This window comes from Podarcis bocagei (genome assembly GCF_964188305.1).
Source record: "Podarcis bocagei genome assembly, chromosome: 9".
Lineage (NCBI taxonomy): Eukaryota > Metazoa > Chordata > Lepidosauria > Squamata > Lacertidae > Podarcis > Podarcis bocagei.
Genome location: NC_138134.1, coordinates 18,730,225 through 18,752,143, shown reverse-complemented (window position 1 = coordinate 18,752,143; position 21,919 = coordinate 18,730,225). Strand labels below are relative to the sequence as shown.

The 21,919-nt window shown below is 42.6% G+C and overlaps 1 protein-coding gene across 3 annotated transcripts in view; it reads left to right on the top strand.

Moving 5' to 3' along the window:
* The window catches only part of CWH43 (cell wall biogenesis 43 C-terminal homolog), a 47,409-nt gene extending 28,093 nt beyond the window's left edge, over positions 1 to 19,316 (top strand). For 2 of the 3 annotated variants that reach the window (XM_081208863.1, XM_081208862.1), the window contains 11 exons: positions 1,134 to 1,222; positions 2,755 to 3,009; positions 3,657 to 3,782; positions 4,887 to 4,966; positions 7,150 to 7,255; positions 9,319 to 9,454; positions 10,526 to 10,675; positions 13,412 to 13,556; positions 15,417 to 15,478; positions 17,661 to 17,816; positions 19,110 to 19,316. In XM_081208863.1, the coding sequence (XP_081064989.1) occupies positions 1,134 to 1,222; positions 2,755 to 3,009; positions 3,657 to 3,782; positions 4,887 to 4,966; positions 7,150 to 7,255; positions 9,319 to 9,454; positions 10,526 to 10,675; positions 13,412 to 13,556; positions 15,417 to 15,478; positions 17,661 to 17,816; positions 19,110 to 19,200 (1,396 nt within the window). In that variant the 3' untranslated portion in view covers positions 19,201 to 19,316. Of the gene's footprint in view, positions 1 to 1,133; positions 1,223 to 2,754; positions 3,010 to 3,656; positions 3,783 to 4,886; positions 4,967 to 7,149; positions 7,256 to 9,318; positions 9,455 to 10,525; positions 10,676 to 13,411; positions 13,557 to 15,416; positions 15,479 to 17,660; positions 17,817 to 19,109 lie in introns of those variants that run through there. The other variant, XR_014011736.1, reaches the window with a different exon arrangement.
* Positions 19,317 to 21,919: the final 2,603 nt, after the last annotated feature.

The following is a 21,919-nucleotide window of genomic DNA, read 5'->3' as shown; positions in this document are numbered from 1 at the left end:
CCCCTCGGATGTTAAGGAAATAAACAACTACCTGACCTTTAGAAGACATCTGAAGGCAGCCCTATTTAGGGAAGTTTTTAATGTCTGATGTTTTATCGTATTTCTAATATTCTGTTGGGATCCACCCAGAGTGGCTCTGGAAACCCAGCTAGATGGGTGGGGTATAAATAATAAATTGTTGTTGTTGTTGTTGTTGTTGTTGTTGTTGTTGTTGTTACTATTTGTTATGTACTGAGTTGAATAGGATCCAAACTGAAGCAGTCTGATTGGTCCTAGAACAATAGGATCCAAATTGCAGCAGTCTGATTAGTCCTAGAACAATAGGATTCAGAATGCAGCAGTCTGATTGGTCCTAGAACAATGCAGCAGTATGATTGGTTGGCAGGAACCACCCAATCCTGCTCCAGATAGAAGTGAATCCACAACCTGATTGGCTTACAGTAGAATTCTGGAATTAGCCAATCATGTGCAGCCCATTGTGTAAATAATGTATATAAAGCAGATACTGTGAGGGGACTTTCATTCATTCCTCCTCACCACTATGAGCTGAATAAAGAGCATGAAATCACTCTGCAACTCTGAGTATATTTCACTATTACTAACACAGCCTTCATAAGACCATCTGTGTGTCTCAGGAGCCCTATTCAGACAACAGAAAACTGTGCTGGCTGGACATGCATACTTGGAAAATAGGATTATGTCCACTCCACTGGTTGCAGTTAAAAATCAATGTGAATATTGAATGCAATGGATCTGCCATTTCCCATCCTCAACCACAAATCCACAGACATGCCATAGACCACCTAGGTAAAGCTTGTGGACCGCTGGTAACATAAATGGTCTGCAGTCTAGCATACAGTTGAAAGAGGTGGCAAAACCTCAGACACAGCTGTCAAATTGCACCTCCTTCCATTTCTATCCTTGCTATAAAGTCGGGTACTGCTTGGTGCAATAAAACTGACTGTAACTGGCTGGGAAATATTTAGCTAGTCTATCCATAACAACTCACTTGTCCAAATCCTCTTCAGATTCAGGCCAGAGGAAAACAAAGGAATTAAGTTTAGCTTGTGCCTTCTCTTTGAGTTGTTTCTTTCGAAAAATGCAATAATTCCTCTGTTCTCTCATTTTTACAGAGGCGCCGTTCTCTTAGGACTGGCTCATGGACTAATGCTGTCTTTCTGGCCTTGGTCTACCTGCGCCCTGTGTGGTTGGTGCCTTATAGGTAAGAATAAATGTTCTGCAGTCCCTAAGCCTCTTAAAGACATTTCATTAGTAGGAATGGGGAAAGGAGACATACGTTCTTCATTTGCTGAACTGTATAGACTTGGGGATCTTGCCCATGGTGAAATTCACAGCACGAGTTCATCTGAGAGTCATTTTTAAGTGATATATATGGATGAATTAGTCATGGAATAGTTCTTTCATTTTGATGTTGATACTCCACAGTAAGTGGTTTAAGGATCTATGCAATTACTTCTCCATCCAGGGAGCTTTCGTATACTGTCTTATACAGCAGGCGGCAAGAAGTATGTACCGTATATGTTTTTAGCTCATGGTCGGAGGAACAGAAACAACATTTATCATGTTAGGTGTTAGAACTCAAGCTTGCTTGGAAACCCTAATCCATAATCAGTTCTAGTACGTTTCCAAGCACAATTCAAAGTGTTGGTGCTGACCTTTAAAGCCCTAATCGGCCTTGGTCCAGTATATCTGAAGGAGCGTCTCCACCCCCATCGTTCTACCCGGACACTGAGGTCCAGCACCAAGGGCCTTCTGGCGGTTCCCTCACTGCGAGAAGCCAAGTTACAGGGAACCAGGCAGAGGGCCTTCTTGGTAGTGGCGCCCTCCCTGTGGAACGCCCTACCACCAGATGTCAAAGAGAACAACAACTACCAGACTTTTAGAAGACATCTGAAGGCGGCCCTGTTTAGGGAAGCTTTTAATCTTTGATGTATTATAGTATTTTAATATTTTTTTGGAAGCCGCCCAGAGTGGCTGGGGAAGCCCTGCCAGATGGGCGGGGTATAAATAATAATAATAATAATAATAATAATAATAATAATAATAATAATAATAATAATAATAAACCATACTTGGGTAAGCTGATAGTGTCCAGGCATTCCTGGGTGAAACCTTGATCCTCATCAATGCATTTTCTGCCCTAGTAGTAGTTTCTATACTGAGATCATCTTAGTCACCACAGTGGTTACCGTTCATCTTGGACAATTCCACCTTCCTAGCTCTTCCTGACTTCTTAGCTATTTTTCAGTACAGTTTATTACCAAATGCTGGGTCAACTGCTTCAGAATCTCTTTGGGTTCCAAGAGATAGCAATCCAACAGAAAGTATTTAAATAACTGGAGAACTATCAGACTGGTTTGAGGATATTATTAGTCTTGGGAACCCTTTATTGTTTACTCCGATCCCAGTTATAATAAGGTCTGTGATTGTTTTTATTCATGGGGATAATTTATTATAATAAAGGGGATATTGATACTGCGTTATATTTATAAAGGGGTTGTTTCCATGAGATTTTATGGTGCCATATTTATCACTGTGTGTTGTAGCCAACATTAGTTCTAGTCAGAGCAGAACCATCAAAATTAATAGACATGACTAGCTTATGTTCTAGAGTACTAGACCTACTCTGAGTAGAACCTACAACCAAATGACAGTGGTGCCATATTGATCAGAATGACAATACATAGCAATGTTTCATGACTTTGGCATCATTTTTTGTCCGTTCTTTAATAGGTGCAGCAGGAGCAGCTGGTCTGCTTAGCTTACGAACCTGGTATGCAGCCATTGCTGGTGACCTCCTAGCTGTCTTTACAATGTGCGTGTGGCCTCGCATAACCGGATGCTTCGTTAGCTGTTTACATCCTGGGAAAGTCATGAGTACAGCTATGCTCATACTTGTGCTAGACACATTCTTCTGTGTGTGGTGCACAGCTTATAAATTTGTGCCCGGTGGAATCTATGCTAGAGAAAGCTCTCATATTCTTTTGGGTATGTTTGCCCTTCTTAGCCAAGAAAAGTCATCAAATCTACTTGGTTTGGGTATCTAAAGACTGTAAAATACAATCGAGAATGGTTTCACAGTTCTTTCTGTACTTTGACAAAGTTGCAGCATGTAGTGCCCCTGTTCAGTATACTCCATTGCATTCCATTCTCCCTCCCTCCCTGGTTTTCTGCCCCACCCCCCGGCAAAAAATATTCAGCATTCCATGACCACTGAGCATGCTAATTCCTCATTGGACTGTTTTCTGATTCCACCCCATAAGTCGTCCCCCCCCAAGTTTTTTTTTTACTTCTGCAAACGTTGAAGTTCATCCAAAGCCTGCTGATATCTTCCCTCCCCTTCCTGCCTCTCTCTGTGTGTAGTAGTGTCATTTTGGCCATGAAAGCAAAGTTGGGATCAGCCAATGGGGACATTAGATTTGACGCTGGCTGTTCCAAATGCCCACCTTGTCCTGTTTATTGTGTTGGCTTAATGCATAAGGGATGAATTAGGGATCAGCTTTGCAAATTGCTAAACTCTTCACTTTCTATGTACTTACAAGTTGGCTGACTGACAATATCATATTGGAGTATTCTTGTGCAAGTTTCCCTTCCCGCTGGTCATAACCCCCCCATCTGTTATATTTTGATTACAGGGTTCACCATGCTGTTTATTGTCATAGGCACGCTAGTTGAATGCAGGAAGAATCTTCACTCTCTGTTTAGGGTAAAAAGTAATGATAAACCGTTCTTCCATGAAAGTGAAAAATACATCAAATTATGTAAGTATAACTTCGCTTCATTACTCAAAAACAAATTGCCAGATAGATTTACAGGTCATTAAATGCACCAGGCTAGAGGGTTTGTTTGGGTGCTTCAGGCATAAACAAAGTGTTAGGCCACATCCGAGTTTAGATGATGCATTCAAGAATCCTGCCTAAAAAGTCATCTGTAACAACTGAATTATTGCCAAATTAGTGTCTTTGCAACATCACTGTATTGCTGAACATTGTTCATCAGTCTAAGAGTTCAGTGGATATGTTTGCAAGTTCTTGTTGAGACATTGAGTATGTGCAGCTTTTGAGTAGACAATTAGTGTGTTGGCTACAAGCCAAGTTAAACAGAGTACATGAGCTTCTGCTTGGAGACAAGAAAGCCTAGCAACAGGTGGTGATTGGCTAAGTTCTCTCTTATAAGCAGTATGACACAGCAGTTTGGTTGTTGGAGTGTTGAGTTTGGAATAGGAGTTTGAATCGCGTCTGTGTATATATAGTAACTTGTACAAAGCTGTGCCTTATTCTGCTGTATATAATAAAACTAAACAAAAATCAAGTTACTAATCAGCAAGTTCTGGAATTCACTGATTTGGCAGCTGATAGCGAGAGTTATGGTTATGAACCATCCATAGTTCTGACATACCACTTATCTGTGAGAGGAAACATATTTTCACCATTAAAATGTATCCCTTATCAGGAGGACTAAAGCTCCTAAATTGGTCCATCCAAAGATGTTATCTGGATTGACCTGCGCACCACTTCCGGTGGGCGGGCCGGAAATATTTTGATTGCTCCATGCCCAAGCCAAACCTCTTTCATCTGTATTCAATAAACTTTGGGCCTGTTTTGATCCAAACTAGTGGTCTTTTATTTATCTGGGTTGGGGACTAGGGAGCACGATGCCTGGACCTGCAACCCTACTTGAGCATGACAATATAAATGGCTAGTTAATAGAGAACACATAAAACTGCCTTTGTAAGAATTTGCCAGCTCAATATAAGTTGGGCACTATTCCTGACATGCTATTAATAGTTGATATTTGTAGATTCCCCCAAATCAATTTTTATTATGGCTCCCTTATACTAATATACACTGTTGATTTTTCTCTAGCTCTGTGGCTGTTCATTGGGGTAGGCCTGCTGGGATTAGGATTGCGATATAAAGCTTATGAGAAAAAATTAGGACATGGGGTGAGTCATTTGTTTACTTTTAATCCATTTAAATTTGATTTTATTTGTTTATTTTATTTTGACAGATATACTGCTTAATTGCAATAATTTCTAAGTGGTACATACACAACTCACTCAGTTCAAACTGCAAAATCAGAATGAAATACAGTGGTACCTCCGGTTGCAGACGGGATCCATTCTGTAGGTCCGGTAGGATCCCGAGGTTTCCACAACCCGCTTTTGTGCATGCGCGTGGGCCGAACCCGATAAATACTTCTGGGTTTGCCGCACACGCATCCCAAAGTTTACGTAACCAGAGGGTTACGTAAATGGAGGTATGACTGTATCATTTATAATATTTACATCATTTCATGCAAATACTAGTGCAGAAACAATCTTTAACATGGCAACCTAAGGCCTGAGGGCCGGATCCGCCCCAAGAGCCTTCTAAATCTAGCCTGGGGACGGTCCAGGAATCAGCGTGTTTTTACATGAGTAGAATGTGTGCTTTTATTTAAAATGCACCTCTGGATTATTTGTGAGGGACGCAGGTGGTGCTGTGGTGTAAACCACTGAGCCTAGGGCTTGCCAATCAGAAGGTCGGCGGTTCGAATCCCCGTGATGGGGTGAGCTCCCATTGTTCGGTCCCAGCTCCTGCCCACCTAGCAGTTAGAAAGCACGTCAAAGTGCAAATAGATAAATAGGTACCACTCCGGTGGGAAGGTAAATGGCGTTTCCATGCGCTGCTCTGGTTCGCCAGAAGCAGCTTAGTTATGCTGGCCACATGACACGGAAGCTGTCTGCGGACAAACGCCTGCTCCCTCGGACTATAGAGTGAGATGAGTACGCAACCCCAGAGTTGTCCGCGACTGGACCTAACGGTCAGGGGTAACTTTACCGGGTTATTTGCGGGGCATAGGAATTTGTTCATTCCCCCCCAAAATATAGTCTGCCCCCCCAAAGTTCTGAGGGACAGTGGACCGGCCCCCCCCTGCTGAAAAAGTTTGACCCCTAATCTTTAAGGATGAATTCACAGTACTCAACTTGTGCTGTGCCTTGATTATTATACAAATGATGACAATTCAAAGTTTCTGTAGGGCTCCAGTGCTCAGCGCTTTTCAACGTAGCATGGTCACCCATTCAGCTACAAAATGATAGACGTACATGCAAAAGCCACAGTACCCACAACAAATCCTAGACTAGACCTAAATAAGAGTAACTGAAAATAATTTTAAATCAGATCATTCCCCTAGCCCAGGGGTCTGCAACCTTTAAGACAAAAAGAGCCAGTTGGACCCGTTTCCGAAGGAAAAAAAAACTGGGAGCCGCAAAACTCGTCATTATAAAAATAACTTTTTTGACACTTTTTTATTATTTCTTTGTTTGACCCCTCAGAATTACTCCTCCTCATAGAAATAAACGTTAAATTAACAAGTTACCGTGTGTGTGTGTGTGTGTGTGTGTGTGTGTGTGTGTGTTCTTCACTCCCCTTCAAAACAGTGACCAGCATACATGCCCCCTTTCAATGCAGTGACCAGCATACATGCACCTTACAATGTAGCGGGCGGGCGGGAAGGTGACGTCGGGACGGTGCGTGACTAACGCACGCACAGCCCCCATGCGACATCACAGCCAGTACAGCGCCCGCCACAGTGGGGAATGTCGGGGCGCACAATGCGCTTCCTCCCCTCGCTAGTATCCGCCCCGGAGCCGCGGCAAAGGTGTAAAAGAGCCACATGCGGCTCCGGAGCCGCGGGTTGCGGACCCCTGGCCTAGCCTATACTAGGTCATAATTTTGGAAGAACCTATTTTTACAACTCCCCCATATTTTGTCCTTATGTATGATGTATATATCATTATATTCGGCACCTTACTATTTTTCACTAGCAAACAAGACAAGTTCCTGTTTCAGAGAGCTTGCAGTGAGGAAGGCAATAGGGGAAGGAGATACAGGAGAAACGTATGCAACTGCAGTTACGTGTACTTTGACTTGGATACATCTAGGGATGAGAACGGGGATTCATTATTTCGTTTTGTCATGCGTTCCTTTATTTTCTCTATTTGGGGGCAAATATTATGCGTATATCATACCAACCTCTGTAATCCTATCATCCACTTTTGTATTGCTTGCACACTAGTCAAATAATGTGACTGTAAATGTAGTGAGATTGAACTTTTTGTTTTCCCTTCTGATTTATCTGTAGCCTCCAAAGAAAAACTTTTCAGCCCTGATTTGGCCATTCAGGTTTGGCTATGATAATGAAGGGTGGTCCAGCTTAGAGCGATCGGTCGTCCTTCTGAATCAAACAGGTACTTTCAGCAAAATCATATAGCTTGTGCATTATGCCTCTCTTGTCTTCTGTGATAGACCCTTCCACCTGCGGCAGAGGGGTATAGAACCAAGAAATCAGAGCTCTGGGCTCTAGAATGGGAACAACCTTCAGTTCCAAGGCCAACCATCATCTGTCACAACAAGTATCACATATTGTCAAAGCCAGACTAGATCAGACTATTTACACCTCTCTCTCACCAAGGCCAGCACTAGGGGTTGGAATGCCTGGGCACCAGCCAGTAGCCCCAGGTCCAGCCACCATCTTAGATTTTTTTTTTTTAAAAATGCAGTGCTAGACACTATGAGCATTGCATTCTGGGCACTGTTACATGGCAGGTGGATACCATGTATGTTTTTGCAAACTGCTGGTGTTGTCTGCTAGGGGAATGTGTCCAGGCCCGAGGGGGAGGGGAATGACTAATAGTGTAGCACCCACTGCTGCACGAATGTGGGGGAACAGTGGGAGTAGTGGGGACCCAAGTTATGCTAGCCAGGGGCCCATCAGCAGCACCGTGGTGAGAGCCCTTTGGAGCCTGGTACTAGTAGCCCTTAAGGGACGCGGGTGGCACTGTGGGTTAAGCCAGAAGGTCGGCGGTTCGAATCCCCGCAACGGGGTGAGCTCCCGTTGCTCGGTCCCTGCTCCTGCCAACCTAGCAGTTTGAAAGCACGTCAAAGTGCAAGTAGATAAATAGGTACTGCTCTGGCGGGAAGGTAAACGGCGTTTCCTTGCGCTGCTCTGGTTCACCAGAAGCAGCTTAGTCATGCTGGCCACATGACTTGGAAGCTGTATGCCGGCTCCCTCGGCCAATAAAGTGAGATGAGCGCTGCAACCCCAGAGTTGGCCACGACTGGACCTAATGGTCAGGGATCCCTTTACCTTTACCTTTTACTAGCAGCCCTTAATCTTAGTATCGCCCACTCTGAGCAGCCCTCCAGGCAGAGCGTCTTTCCCATTGCCTGCCATCTGATCCTTGATAACTGGAATGGCGAAGCAGAAATAATGGTGCAAGTTATTTCACATTTGTTTGTGGACTGAAAGTATAGTCCATTGAGGAAGCTGAAGTGAGAGCTGCTGTTAGTGCATTGGTGAGGAATGTGAGCTGGAAAATCAGTTTGTCAACTCTGCTTTTTAGACAAGTTAGCCATAAAGCAAGCAATTATCTCTCTGCACATGTGGATAATACTGATCATCAGGGGTTGTTGTAATTATTATTTCAACAGTGCATGTGAACTGTCAGAAGTGCTATGCAAATGCTATAATTATTTTTGTTGTTAATTATGATTGCTATTATGTCATACCAATGTTGTGGGGGGGAAGCAGAAACGTCATTCAGGTAAGCAATACAAAGAGACATAGTGTTTTCTATTAGATATTTGTATTAGATATCGTCTTTCACAAAAACCAGTATTGCTCCTGTGGAGTGAGAAGATGAGATCATTTTATTTCCCCCCCTTTGCATACTAAAGCCTTTTACCAAAAGAGTCAATGAGACAATGCAGAGATGGCAGAATCAATAATATGCTTTGTTCTTTGCATTTTGACAAAAATATATATGAAACAGTTGATGTTATGAGATTACTACCCAGTTTCCTGCTGTTTGCTTGCCTCTTTTTTCAAAAACAAATAAATAAATAAATAAATAAATAAATAAATAAATAAATACTGAAGGTATATTAATATACAGTGGTACCTCGCAAGACGAATGCCTCGCAAGATGAAAAATGCGCAAGACGAAAGAGTTTTCCGTTTTTTGAGTCGTTTCGCAAGATGAATTTCCCTATGGGCTTGCTTCGCAAGACGAAACGTCTTGCGAGTTCTTGCAAGTTTGTTTCCTTTTTCTTAAAGCCGCTAAGCCGTTAATAGCCGCTAAGCCGCTAAGCCGTTAATAGCCACTAAGCCACTAATAGCCACTAAGCCGCTAATAGCCGTGCTTCGCAAGACGAAAAAACCGCAAGACGAAGAGACTCGCGGAACGGATTAATTTCGTCTTGCGAGGCACCACTGTAGCTACACTTCTCAACCCACTGTTTTGCTTCCCAGGGGCAGACTTTATTACTATTGTGGAGAGTGACGCTTCTAAGCCATTCATTGGGAACAATGATCCAACCATGTGGTTGGGAGAGAAACTTGGTTTTTACACAGATTTTGGCCCAAGTACCCGAGATCATACTTGGGGGTGAGTGAATTGTATTTTATTACAGCGGTGCAATAGGTGATTAAAGACATAGCTATTTAATGCATTGTAATGAGAATGATACAGTGGTACCTCAGGTTAAGTACTTAATTCGTTCCGGAGGTCCGTTCTTAACCTGAAACAGTTCTTAACCTGAAGCTGCCGCGCCACCGGAGCCCGATTTCTGTTCTTATCCCGAAGCAAAGTTCTTAACCTGAAGCACTATTTCTGGGTTAGCGGAGTCTATAACCTGAAGCATATGTAACCTGAAGCGTATGTAACCCGAGGTACCACTGTATTGTGTTTATATCATGTGTGATATCAAGTTATTTCATTTTTCTGGCTTTCTTTCTTTTTTCTTTTTGGATGCAGATACTTCTGAATTATGGCATTTCATAACATGCCTTCATTATCCCATATCCCATAGGGGCAGGTCCTGCATCCTGAACATGCCTTTAGCCAACTCTCAGTCCTCTACAGGTCTAGTTTGGATTTCACTAAACCATAATTTTACATGACACGAAGCAGTCTGTGAATTCCAGGCTTGCAAGATCCGCCCCCACCCCGCCCCGTCTCCTCCAGTGTGGCTATGAGGAGATTGCAAGCTTTCGCTTCATATTTTGCTTGACCACAGCTTATCATTTTATCCAACCTGCAGTCTTGGTATTAAATGGGGTGAGATGTGGAAAACATGTACCTTGAATTCTCATCTATAACTTCCTAGAATGCTGATATGGAAGTGAAAGAGGAATTTGTTGCCTTACATGATTTCCCCGCCATGCCATAGAACATTATCTGTTCTTGGACCTAAAGCCACAACATCCCATAATTTTCACCCTTATCTTTTATTGAATCCTGCACAGGCTTTCAACCCTATTTAGCTATGAGATGATTACCCAGTTTCCTGAGTCAGCCTCTTTTGCCCTGTTCTCCCATCCTAGCTCATTAAGTCTCCTACCCAGTGGTGATACCTTGGACAACTGCCTTGGGTCACTGAGCTGCAGGTGCTGGTTTTAGTTTGCATTGAGCTTTGGAACTAGCTGTGTTCAATAATTTTACTTTAATGTAACGCAGGATGATGGTTCTGTCAAGATACCCAATCGTAAAGTCCAGACACCACCTTCTCCCTTCTCCTGAGGGAGAGATAGCACCAGCCATCTCCATGACTGTGAACTTCACAGGGAAACTGGTGGATTTTGTGGTTGCTCATTTTGGAAATGAAGAGTATGTATGAAAATTGCTTGCGTGAACAGAAAAGAAGCCAACTATTTAAGATATTATTATTATTATTATTATTATTATTATTATTATTATTATTATTATTATTTATTATTATTATTTATTATTATTATTATTATTATTCCATCCACACCTGAGAAAAATACCGTATTTTTCGCTCTATAAGACGCACCCGACCATAAGATGCACCTAGTTTTAGAGGAGGAGAACAAGAAGAAAAAAATTATCTACCTCTCTGTGCAGCGCCCCTTCAGTGAAGCGGCAGGAGAAACGGAGCCCCTTCCATTTCTCCTCCCGCTTCGCTGAAGGGGCGCTGCACAGAGAGGGAGGGAAAGCTTCGCAGCGCCTCTCCAGCGAAGTGAAGCCAGAAGAACAAGAGGGATAGGTGCGCACCGATCCCTCTTGCTCTCCTGGCTTCAGCGAAAGCAACGCAAAGCCATGGAGCCTGCATTTGCTCCATAAGACGCACACACATTTCCCTTTACTTTTTAGGAGGGGGAAAGTGCGTCTTATAGAGCGAAGAATACGGTATTGATATCGGTAATGGATGGATGTCATCCAGTACCTAAGATTAGAATCAACCGGAGTCATGTTCTTTTGAGTAGTTTTTTTTAAAAAAGAAAATTTATTTGGCTTTACAAATTAGTGTTTACATTCAAAGTCATGTATAAAAAACAATTAAACAAGATTCTTTCCGGGTGGCTTCCAACCAAATATTAAAAACACAATACAGCATTAAACATTAAAAATTTCCCTAAACATGGCTGCCTTCAGATGTCTTTTAAAAGTAAGATAGTTGCTTATTTCCTTGACATCTCATGGGAGGGCGTTCCACAGGGTGGGCACCATGACCGAAAAGCCCCTTTTCCTGGATCCGGGTAACCTCACTTCTCGCAGAGAGGGAACCGCCAGAAGGCCCTCGGCACTGGACCTCAGTGTCCGGGCTGAACGATGACGATGGAGACGCTCCTTCAGGTATACAGGACTGAGGCCATTTACCTCCACCCACTTCCCTCCACCCCTCCTTGGGTTTTTTTCTTAACCTTTTCTGCTGCATATCATCGTCACCCCAATTTTTCAATTGTCCCCTGTATCCAAAGTCTTTGTCGCATTACAAGAGTTGTTTTAAACCTGCTAAAGAGTTCAAATGTTTACAGTGGTCTTCCAAATATAATATATATTTTCCTCATTCTCTGTTGAAATTTTGATCGTCCTGATTTTTTATTTTCCCAGTCATTTCCGCCATTTCCTCATAGTCTAAGAGTTTCATCTGCCATTCCGCTCTGGTAGGGACCTTGTTGTCTTTCCAGCTCTGAGCTACCAGCATTCTGGCGGCTGTCGTTGCATGTTATTTTGAGTGCTGTAGTTGATTAAAAAATGATAGTGAAAGTAGGGAGGGCAGACTAAAAAAATAAGATGTTGAGATGTTGTGGAACTCGGCTTGGCTCTGTGTTTTGCAGAGCCATGGGACTGGTCGATACAAGCACATACATCAGTTAATATCTCATCAGAACAAGATGAGGAGCAGTTGGGTTTGTGAACTGAGTTCACTGAGAAGTGCTATTTGGTGGTGTTAAATATTAAATATAAGTGTGGTGGCTCCAGCACATGTGCAAACCTATCACTTTTAGTTGGAGTGGTATGGAATAGAAATTCCTTTCCTTTCACTTTGCTCACTGACTAGACCAAGAAGATTAATATTCTTTTTTAAAAAATGCTTTATATGTCCAATTTAGCATCTTATGAAAAACATAGCCTGACAGTGTTTATGACTGTGCTAGAGACAAAAAAAGTCAAAATTAACCTTATTGGCCAGTAAGGAAGAATCCAAAATCCACATCAGGACAATGAAGGAGCGTCTCCACCCCCATCATTCTGCCTGGACACTGAGATCCAGTGCCGAGGGCCTTCTGGTAGTTCCCTCGCTGCGAGAAGCCAAGTTACAGGGAACCAGGCAGAGGGCCTTCTCAGGAGTGGCACCCGCCCTGTGGAACACCCTCCTACCAGATGTCAAAGAGAAAAACAACCACCAAACTTTTAGAAGACATCTGAAGGCAGCCCTGTTTAGGGAAGCTTTTAATGTTTAATAGACTATTGTATTTTAATATTTTGTTGGAAGCCGCCCAGAGTGGCTGGGAAAACCCAGCCAGATGGGCGGGGTATAAATTATTATTATTATTATTATTATTATTATTATTATTATTATTAGGCTAGGCATAATGTTACAAAATAGTGTACAAACTTTGAGTTCTCCGGAATGCTTAATCAAGCTAGATGGTACGCAAACCAAGGGTGGGAATGGGAAAAGAACTTGGCTGATATTGGAGCCCTGGAGTTGTTTGCATTTAGTTTCAGTCTTTAATGGTGCTTTCTCATGATTAAAATGGTGGGGTGCTGGATGGACTTACCGTAAATCTGTGTTCAGCCATATAGACCATGTCTTGGGCATGTTGCTAGTTCTCAGCCTAACCAACCTCACATGGCTGCTGTGAAGATAAAATGGGGTAACTACATGTCCCCCTTGACATTTTTGAGAATGGATAGGTCACAAACGTGATCAGCAACAAATATAATGGATTGCAGTTGTTAGCAGAAATATTTGGGATTCCCCCCACTCTCCCTAGAAATTACAATTTCCCTAGAAAGATGAATCGTATGATTGCAATTCTTGCCACTGCCATTTCCTTCAAATAATAATCGTATCTTATTTCCCACCCCCAGAGAAGACTCAGATAGAGAGCTTCAAGCAATAGCTGTTTCTAATTTATTGAAGATGAGCTCTAACCAGGTTGTGTTTCTAGGATACATCACTTCAGCTCCTGGTTCCAGAGATTACTTGCAAATAATTGAAAATGGCAACGTTAAGGTATTACAGTTCTGATCCTAAATCATTTTTGTAAAAATACAAGATCGGTAACAATAAGATTTGGTGGCCTGGGTACATATTTATGGCATAATAGTAAATGAAAATGAAACTGTGCATGCATTGGTTTTAAAAAAGATGGTCAGAATCTTAATGTGCGAAAAGCACTGTGTGGACAATTACCCAGGCTGGATAGTAGAGTCCTTATCTAAAGAAAAATTAAGAGAAATGCATAGTCAATGGAAGACTGAAATGAAAGTGATTAGAACAAATCATTTCCTAAACCCAATTTCATCTACGTCATCTCCCTACCCTCCATAGCTGCTGTTCCATGCTCCCTTCAGCTCTCCCACTTATTTAACATTCAAGACAGTGGTACCTTGGGTTAAGAACTTAATTCGTCCCGGAGGTCCATTCTTAACCTGAAACTATTCTTAACCTGAAGACCACTTTAGCTAATGGGGCCTCCCGCTGCTGCCGCGCCGCCAGAGCACGATTTCTGTTCTCATCCTGAAGCAAAGTTCTTAACCCGAGGTACTATTTCTGGGTTAGCGGAGTCTGTGACCTGAAGCGTCTGTAACCTGAAGCGTCTGTAACCAGAGGTACCACTGTACTCCAAACACTCTCCTCTTCCCTCCAAACACAAACATAAAGGTAAAGGGACCCCTGACCATTAGGTCCAGTCGTGACCGACTCTGGGGTTACGGCGCTCATCTCGCTTTATTGGCCGAGGGAGCCGGCGTACAGCTTCCGGGTCATGTGGCCAGCATGACTAAGCCACTTCTGACGAACCAGAGCAGCGCACGGAAATGCCGTTTACCTTCCCGCCAGAGCAGTACCTATTTATCTACTTGCACTTTGACGTGCTTTCAAACGGCTAGGTTGGCAGGAGCAGGGACCGAGCAATGGGAGCTCACCCCGTTGCGGGGATTCGAACCACTGACCTTCTGATCGGCAAGTCCTAGGCTCTGTGGTTTAACCCACAGCGCCACCCGTGTCCCTTATAAACACAAACATAGTTCACTACATATTTAAATACCAAGTCTTTATAAGTAGGATTGGTCTACTGTATATTGTTTTTCTTCCTCACCCCTCCCGCATATTCTTAAGCAGCACGTGCTTCTGGTTCACATTTTTTGTTTTCTGTAGGTGTGTCAGAAGTTCATAAAAGGGGGGTTCCCCCCCCCACTTGCTTACTTACTTACAGCTACAAACACTCAACCACATCCAGATTTCCTTCCAGGTTAACAAGCTGAGGTGTCAGCAAAGAAGCATTTAGGCTTAGAGCATCCTTAACTACTGTTTACAACCACCTCTTCTCTCATGTGAGAGGTTGCAACTAATCACTCATCAATTCTTGCTTCTATCATTTAGCCTTCTTGAAATATCATCTGATACTAGAGCCATATCATAGATCAACTTCTGTTCTGACCCCTTATGCAATGCTCTGTCAACCAATTTCTCCAGGGGCCCAATGTTCACTATCTAAGTTTCCCCCACTGCACCCTCGATCTCTCAGTATTCCATGTCCCTGAGTTCCTATGGGGCTATTTTTATTATTTAAGCATCTGCAAACACTGGGGTTACTAAGAGTCTGCTGATATCACTCTCTAGTATGTGGATGCTGTGATTATAGCTAGGAAAGCTTGAGCACGGGAAGACTTGCATCAATCTTAGAATGATTTGCACAATCCCCACAGGCTAATATTTTAAAATAAAATAGTTCAATACCAGTAGTTTCTCTGGTTTTGCAAATTCTAGCTTCAGTTTGATCATCTGAAACATATAAACACAGTGACTTTGCATCTGTTGAAACTTTTTTCACAAACCATTTCCCCTTGCATTTGTTTTACTGCTGCTTAGGATATCGACAACACAGATCAAGACAGATGGTGCAGTTATATAATGTATCGTGGATTAATAAGGTACGTTAAATAGATACCTTGGTTATTTGCCTATGGACCCTCACTCTCTTCTTGTCTCGTACACTCAGCTGTCGTTTTATGTGCTGTGCATGCATGTATCATGCTCTGTATTGTTGAGTGACCACTTTGAGGGGCAGGTTTTGTATCATCAGACTGTGACACAGGGTGTGTTCACATTAAAAGGTAAAGGACCCCTTGATGGTTAAGTCCATTCAAGGATGACTATGGGGGATAGATTTACTCTATGCAAGGGTGTTCAAACCTTGACTAGAGATGAATCTCACATACCACCTTACCTACAGAAAATGGAAGTTGTTCTCCCCTTCCAGCTATTCAACATCAGTACAGCTTTAATTCATTTCTGTTTGTGTACACACTGGGGTGGGGGCGTTTATGGGGTAGGGATAGATTTACTCTATGCAAGGGTGTTCAAACCTTGACTAGAGATGAATTCGGAAGGTGTGAATCTGTATCTTATAATAAGGTACAGGATACACGTGTCTTTTGGATAGCATTGTGTGAACATGCATTAAGAACACAGTACAGTCGTACCTTGGTTGTCAAACACCTTGCGACTCGAACGTTTTGGCTCCCGAACGCCGCAAACCCAGAAGTGAGTGTTCCGGTTTGCGATTGTTCTTTGGAAGCCGAACGTCTGACGTGGCTTCCGTGGCTTCCAGTTGAGTGCAGGAAGCTCCTGCAGCCAATCAGAAGCCGCGTCTTGGTTTCTGAACGTTTTCGGAAGTCGAATGGACTTCTGGAATGGATTCTGTCCGAAAACCAAGGTACAACTGTACCGGAAACGCAGTGAGTACACAGCAAATGGGAATATCTCCATCTCTTTAACCTTTTCCTATAGAAATGAATGATTACCATTCATTTGTACTTGTTCAAAGTGGATGCAGCTTTCTTAAAATGGTATTAATTTTGTCTGCAGGTCAAATTATTCCTTACTGGTGCAAACTGAGCCCTCATCTGCACTATAAATTTAAAGCAGTATCATACCACTTTAAACAGTCATGGCTTTCCCCAAAGAATCCTGGGAACGTTAGTTTGTTAAGAGTGCTGAGATTTGTCAGGAGACTCCTATTTCCCCCTTTGAGCTACAGTTGCCGGAGTGGTTAACCATCAGTCCCTCTTCCCAGGGAACTCTTGGAATTGTACAGTGGTGCCTCACAAGACGAAATTAATCTGTTCCGCGAGTTTCTTCGTCTTGCGGTTTTTTCGTCTTGCGAAGCACGGCTATTAGCGGCTTAGCGGCTATTAACGGCTTAGAGGCTTAGCGGCTGTTAACGGCTTAGCGGCTTTAAGAAAAAGGAAACAAACTTGCAAGAACTCGCAAGACGTTTCGTCTTGCGAAGCAAGCCCATAGGGAAATTCATCTTGCGGAACGACTCAAAAAACAGAAAACTCTTTCGTCTTGCGCGTTTTTCGTCTTGCGAGGCATTCGTCTTGCGAGGTACCACTGTAGCTCTGTGAAAGGAATGGGAGTCAGCACCATCAACAAGCAACTATTCCCATTATCATTTGGTGGGGAGGGAACCATGGCTGTTTAAAGTGGTGTGTATAGCACAGATGGGGCCTGAGTTGTGCTTTTAGAGCAGCTAGTGGTGCAATGGGTCAGTGTGTCTGGCTGTTAACCAGACGATTTGTATTGTGGTTCAAGCTCACCCAAGAACTGCTATGGCCAAGATTCCTGCATTGCAGGGGGTTGGACTAGATGACCCTTGGGGTCTCCTCCAACTCCACAATTCCATTATTTTATTCTATTAATAGCTTGAGAAGCAGTTAATTAGATACTGAAACCTGCCATTTATATTATCGGATGGCAAACAGTCACAAAGGTTAGAAACTAAAGTGGTACCTTGGGTTAAGTACTTAATTTGTTCCGGAGGTCCGTTCTTAACCTGAAACTGTTCTTAGCCTGAAGCACCACTTTAGCTAATGGGGCCTCCTGCTGCTGCTGCGCCGCCGGAGCCCGATTTCTGTTCTTATCCGGAAGCAAAGTTCTTAACCTGAAGCACTATTTCTGGGTTAGTGGAGTATGTAACCTGAAGCGTATGTAACCTGAAGCGTATGTAACCCGAGGTACCACTGTATTTGGAAATCTTGAATGAGTAAAAAAATTAAAATGAATGAGATGTTTTACTTCATTGAAAAAAATTATTTGCATTTATGGCAGATTGGGCTATGCTCGAATTTCTCATGCTCATCTGAGTGATTCTGAACTTCAAATGGCAAAATTTAGAATCCCAGATGACCCAGATAATTATATTGATAATGACAAACTCACCATTGACCCCAGTGAAGTATCGAAGGAAACACATTTTGCCACAAGGTTAGTGCATTTAAAATCAAAATGTGCCACAATGTTTTCAAGTGAGTGGCTTTGAAATTGCCATCAGTTTTGTGAACATGAAATATGGGAATCCGTAAGTTTAGTAGCCTGTACCTATGACTTGGAGTAAAGAGATTCTTTTTTGTAATTCTTTTTTTGAGAATCGCTCTCTCAGAGAATGAATTCAGCTGGCGAGTATGGGCAGGATTGTAGCCAATATGGGGCCACTGAGAAACTGAGTCAGCATATTTAGTTTGCCACACACACACACACACACACACACACACGTGACAAAAGATGCCTAAGGGAGCACCTCACTCCCAAAGAGAATAGTGCATATTCAGAGTTTGTGTTGGGCATAAAATACAGAAAAGTGACTTGTGCATGTGAAGAAATTGAGTATCCTGGAAGAGAATATGGCTGGCTAGTAAAAGGTACCCCTGGTGAGGGGTCAGCAAACTTTTTCAGCAGGAGGGCTGGTCCACTGTCCCTCAGACCATATGGGGGGCTGGACTATATTTGGGGGGGGATGGACAAATTCCTAGGCCCCACAAATAACCTGGTAAAGGTAAAGGTACCCCTGACCATTAGGTTCAGTCGCGGACGACTCTGGGATTGCGGTGTTCATCTTGCTCTATAGGCCGAGGAAGCTGGCGTTTGTCCACAGACAGCTTCCGGGTCATGTAGCCAGCATGACTAAGCCGCTTCTGGCGAACCAGAGCAGTGCGCGGAAATGCCGTTTACCTTCCCGCTGGAGCGGTACCTATTTATCTACTTGCACTTTGACATGCTTTCGAACTGCTAGGTTGGCAGGAGCTGGGACCAAGCAACGGGAGCTCACCCCATTGCGGGGATTCAAACCGCCAACCTTCTGATTGGCAAGTCCTAGGCTCTGTGGTTTAGACCACAGCGCCAACAAAAGTACTCAACGCTGCAGCATTTTGCTGCAGGTCCCATTTGAATGATACTTGTTCTATCAGTGTGGATAGTTCATTATGTACCAAGTCCAAATGAAATCAAAGAATCATGTAGCGCAACTATATGCATGTTTACTCAGAAGTAAGTCTCAGTGAATTCAGTGGGGCTTAGTTCCACCAGATATGTGTCCAAAGGCAGAAGGAAACCTGTGTACTGGGGCAGTGAGGGAGGAAAGTAAAATTAAATAACCTAATTTCAATTTATTTTCTACCCTGATATTACTAATTACATATATTTTTTTGCTATAAAGCTGTACAATTAAGGAAGGAGAAAGATGCTTATACCATGAACGTCTCACGCATTATTTTTGTACAGGTTTGGATGCTATCAAGATGGGCACAATTATGAGATGAACCATCGTTTTCACATGAGCACACCAAAGTACTTTAAGCAAGCTAGCCGCTAGAAGAATGACATGCCAACAGGTTAGCAAAAAGGAGGACGCCCACTGCACTGTGAAAACCAATGACTTAGGACTGAGCCATATCCACATTCATGTCTCATGGACTTAAACCAAATGGATCACCCTTGTCTTGCACAAGAGAAACAAAATAAACCATGTGAAATAAGCAACATGTGTAAATGTGTGTAATTCAGGCCACAGCATCCAGCTTTTCACATTATACCGTTTGGCTTGATTTGGCAGCAAATGTGTGTTGTTCTTTGTGTGTGTGTGTGTGTGTGTGTGTGTGTGTCTGTTTGTGTTCAATGCCACCGCTAACTACTTAATGCATTCAGAAAAGTAGAGTTTGCTTATGAAAATGGTGATTATATTTGTAGAAGAGAATTTCCTATACTGTACAGTGGTACCTCGGTTTACGAACTTAATCCATTTCGGAAGTCTGTTCTTAAACCAAAACTGTTCTTAAACCGAGGCTCGCTTTCGCTAATGAGGCCTCCCGCCGCCAGTGCCCTTCCACCGTTCAGATTCTGTTCTTAGACTGAGGTAAAGTTCTTAAACCGGGACACTATTTCCGGTTTTGCGGAGTTTGTAAATCGAATCGTTCTTAAACCAGACTGTTCTTAAACCGAGGTAACACTGTACAGTGGTACCTCGGGTTACATACACTTCAGGTTACATACGCTTCAGGTTACAGACTCCGCTAACCCAGAAATAGTACCTCGGGTTAAGAACTTTGCTTCAGGATGAGAACAGAAATCGTGCTCTGGCGGCACGGCAGGAGGAGGAGGCCCCATTAGCTGAAATGGTGCTTCAGGTTAAGAACAGTTTCAGGTTAAGAACGGACCTCCAGAACGAATTAAGTACTGTACTTAAACCGAGGTACCACTTTATTCAATTTGTTGCCAGGCTGGCCTTTAGTGCAATGCATCTGTTTGTCCTCTAGGGGCCAAGTATATATCAGAAGTATGGTCCTCTAATGAATAGTGGAGACAATGCATCTCTGTGCTGCTTAGATTAGAAACTTGTTGCATACTTTGAAAGCTAGGTCATAGTAAGCCTCTCATTTCCTAGGAGTGGGTGCTCTCTTCATAACTCCCTACTGTAAGTTGGACAGTATATATACTGTGTTGCCTATTTTACTCTGTTTGTGCTTGCTAAAGCATGGAATTGGTGCTGTGGCATGCAACTTCAAAACATCTTCTGAAGCTTCTCCAGCTGGCAACGGTCATCTGGAAATTGCTTCTCAAACTCAACTATTCAGTCACTCTTTAGTCCCTGTCCTAAAATGGCATTTTCTGTCCCAGTACAGCCACTGCAGCTAGTAGAGGAGGTCTTTTTTGTTCTGGCTCTGTCATACATTCTAAACCTTTGCTCTATCCATTTGCAGTATTGGTGCACCTTGTATGACATTGTCCTACCCACAGCAGTCATTAGTTCTCATCCTAAGTATTTATTGTCCCTGCAAGTATCCTAAATGGAGTTGGTTGGACTTTTTACAACTTTGGGACTCTGAAAACATATACTGAATAGTAGAGGTGTCCTGCACATGTCTGTTGCAGGTATTGCATTTTGCTGCTATTGTGCTAAGGAATATGTCGAAAGCCAACTGAAACAAAATCTCATTTGTTTGAATAATAGGATACTTTTAGTTCACAGCAGAAGTTGTTACAAAGATGAGAGAGAAGTCCTTGTTTTGTTTTGTTTTGAAATTGCCAGCACATTTTAGCCTTGTGAGAGTCAGAAGGTAAAGCTGCAATTATTTTTTTACAATTTATTCGCATGCTTTCAGACATAAAACATAAACACAACCAGAAGTTATTTCAGAGAGAGAATGAATAAATAGAAAAAAATTAAAACAAAGGACTGAGGCATAATATTTTACACTGTGTTTTATCAAAAGCTAGTTTTATTATGGGACTTATAAATCAAATATATATTGGCATTAAGGCCCAAGACCAGAAACATTAGTGCTTTACTGTTGTGCAACTTATAATCAGTTCCTATTTGCAAGTCCATTAAAAAAAATTAGTGTGTAGCAGCAGTGAAGAGTTAGCAGAAATGAAATATCATAGAATCATAGAATTGTAGAGTTGGAAAGGACCGCATGTCTGGAGTTTTTTTGCCTGTAAAAGGCCACACTCATGAAACCAAATATCTTCTTATGTCTTTTGTCAGGCCTTTTATTCCTTATGCTGAAACAGATATGTCTTCCCCTCAGGATAAAGCAAATGCAGTCACTGCAAATTTCTTTAGCTGTTCAATATAGCTGATAGGGATTTCACGTCACTTTTTTAAATACTACAAACACAAATGCAGTAACAGAGTTTGACGTACTAGAAATCACTCAGACGGGTTGAGTTGAAGAAGCTAAGCAACTGCGGGTGTGACTTTTTTTGTGCATAGGCTGCAGATGGCTTGCTTTCATCCCTGGCGAAAGGATCTGTGAATTTTGAAAGCTTGTTTAATCATACTCAGAGTGAAGTTGGTCTAACAAAGGCACTGTGTGTGTGTGTGTGTGTGTGTGGTGCAGTGTTCAATTCCTTTTGTCGCTGTTTCAATGGCAAACGCCATGAGTGCCATCTGCAGGTCATGTAGCACTGGCCCTTGACATTCACACACGACACTTGGGATTGTTAGTGTCTATTTTCCTTTCCTTTATTAAGCCTATTATTATTATTATTATCAACAGTGCTTTTTTCTGGGGGGACACAGGGGTACACAT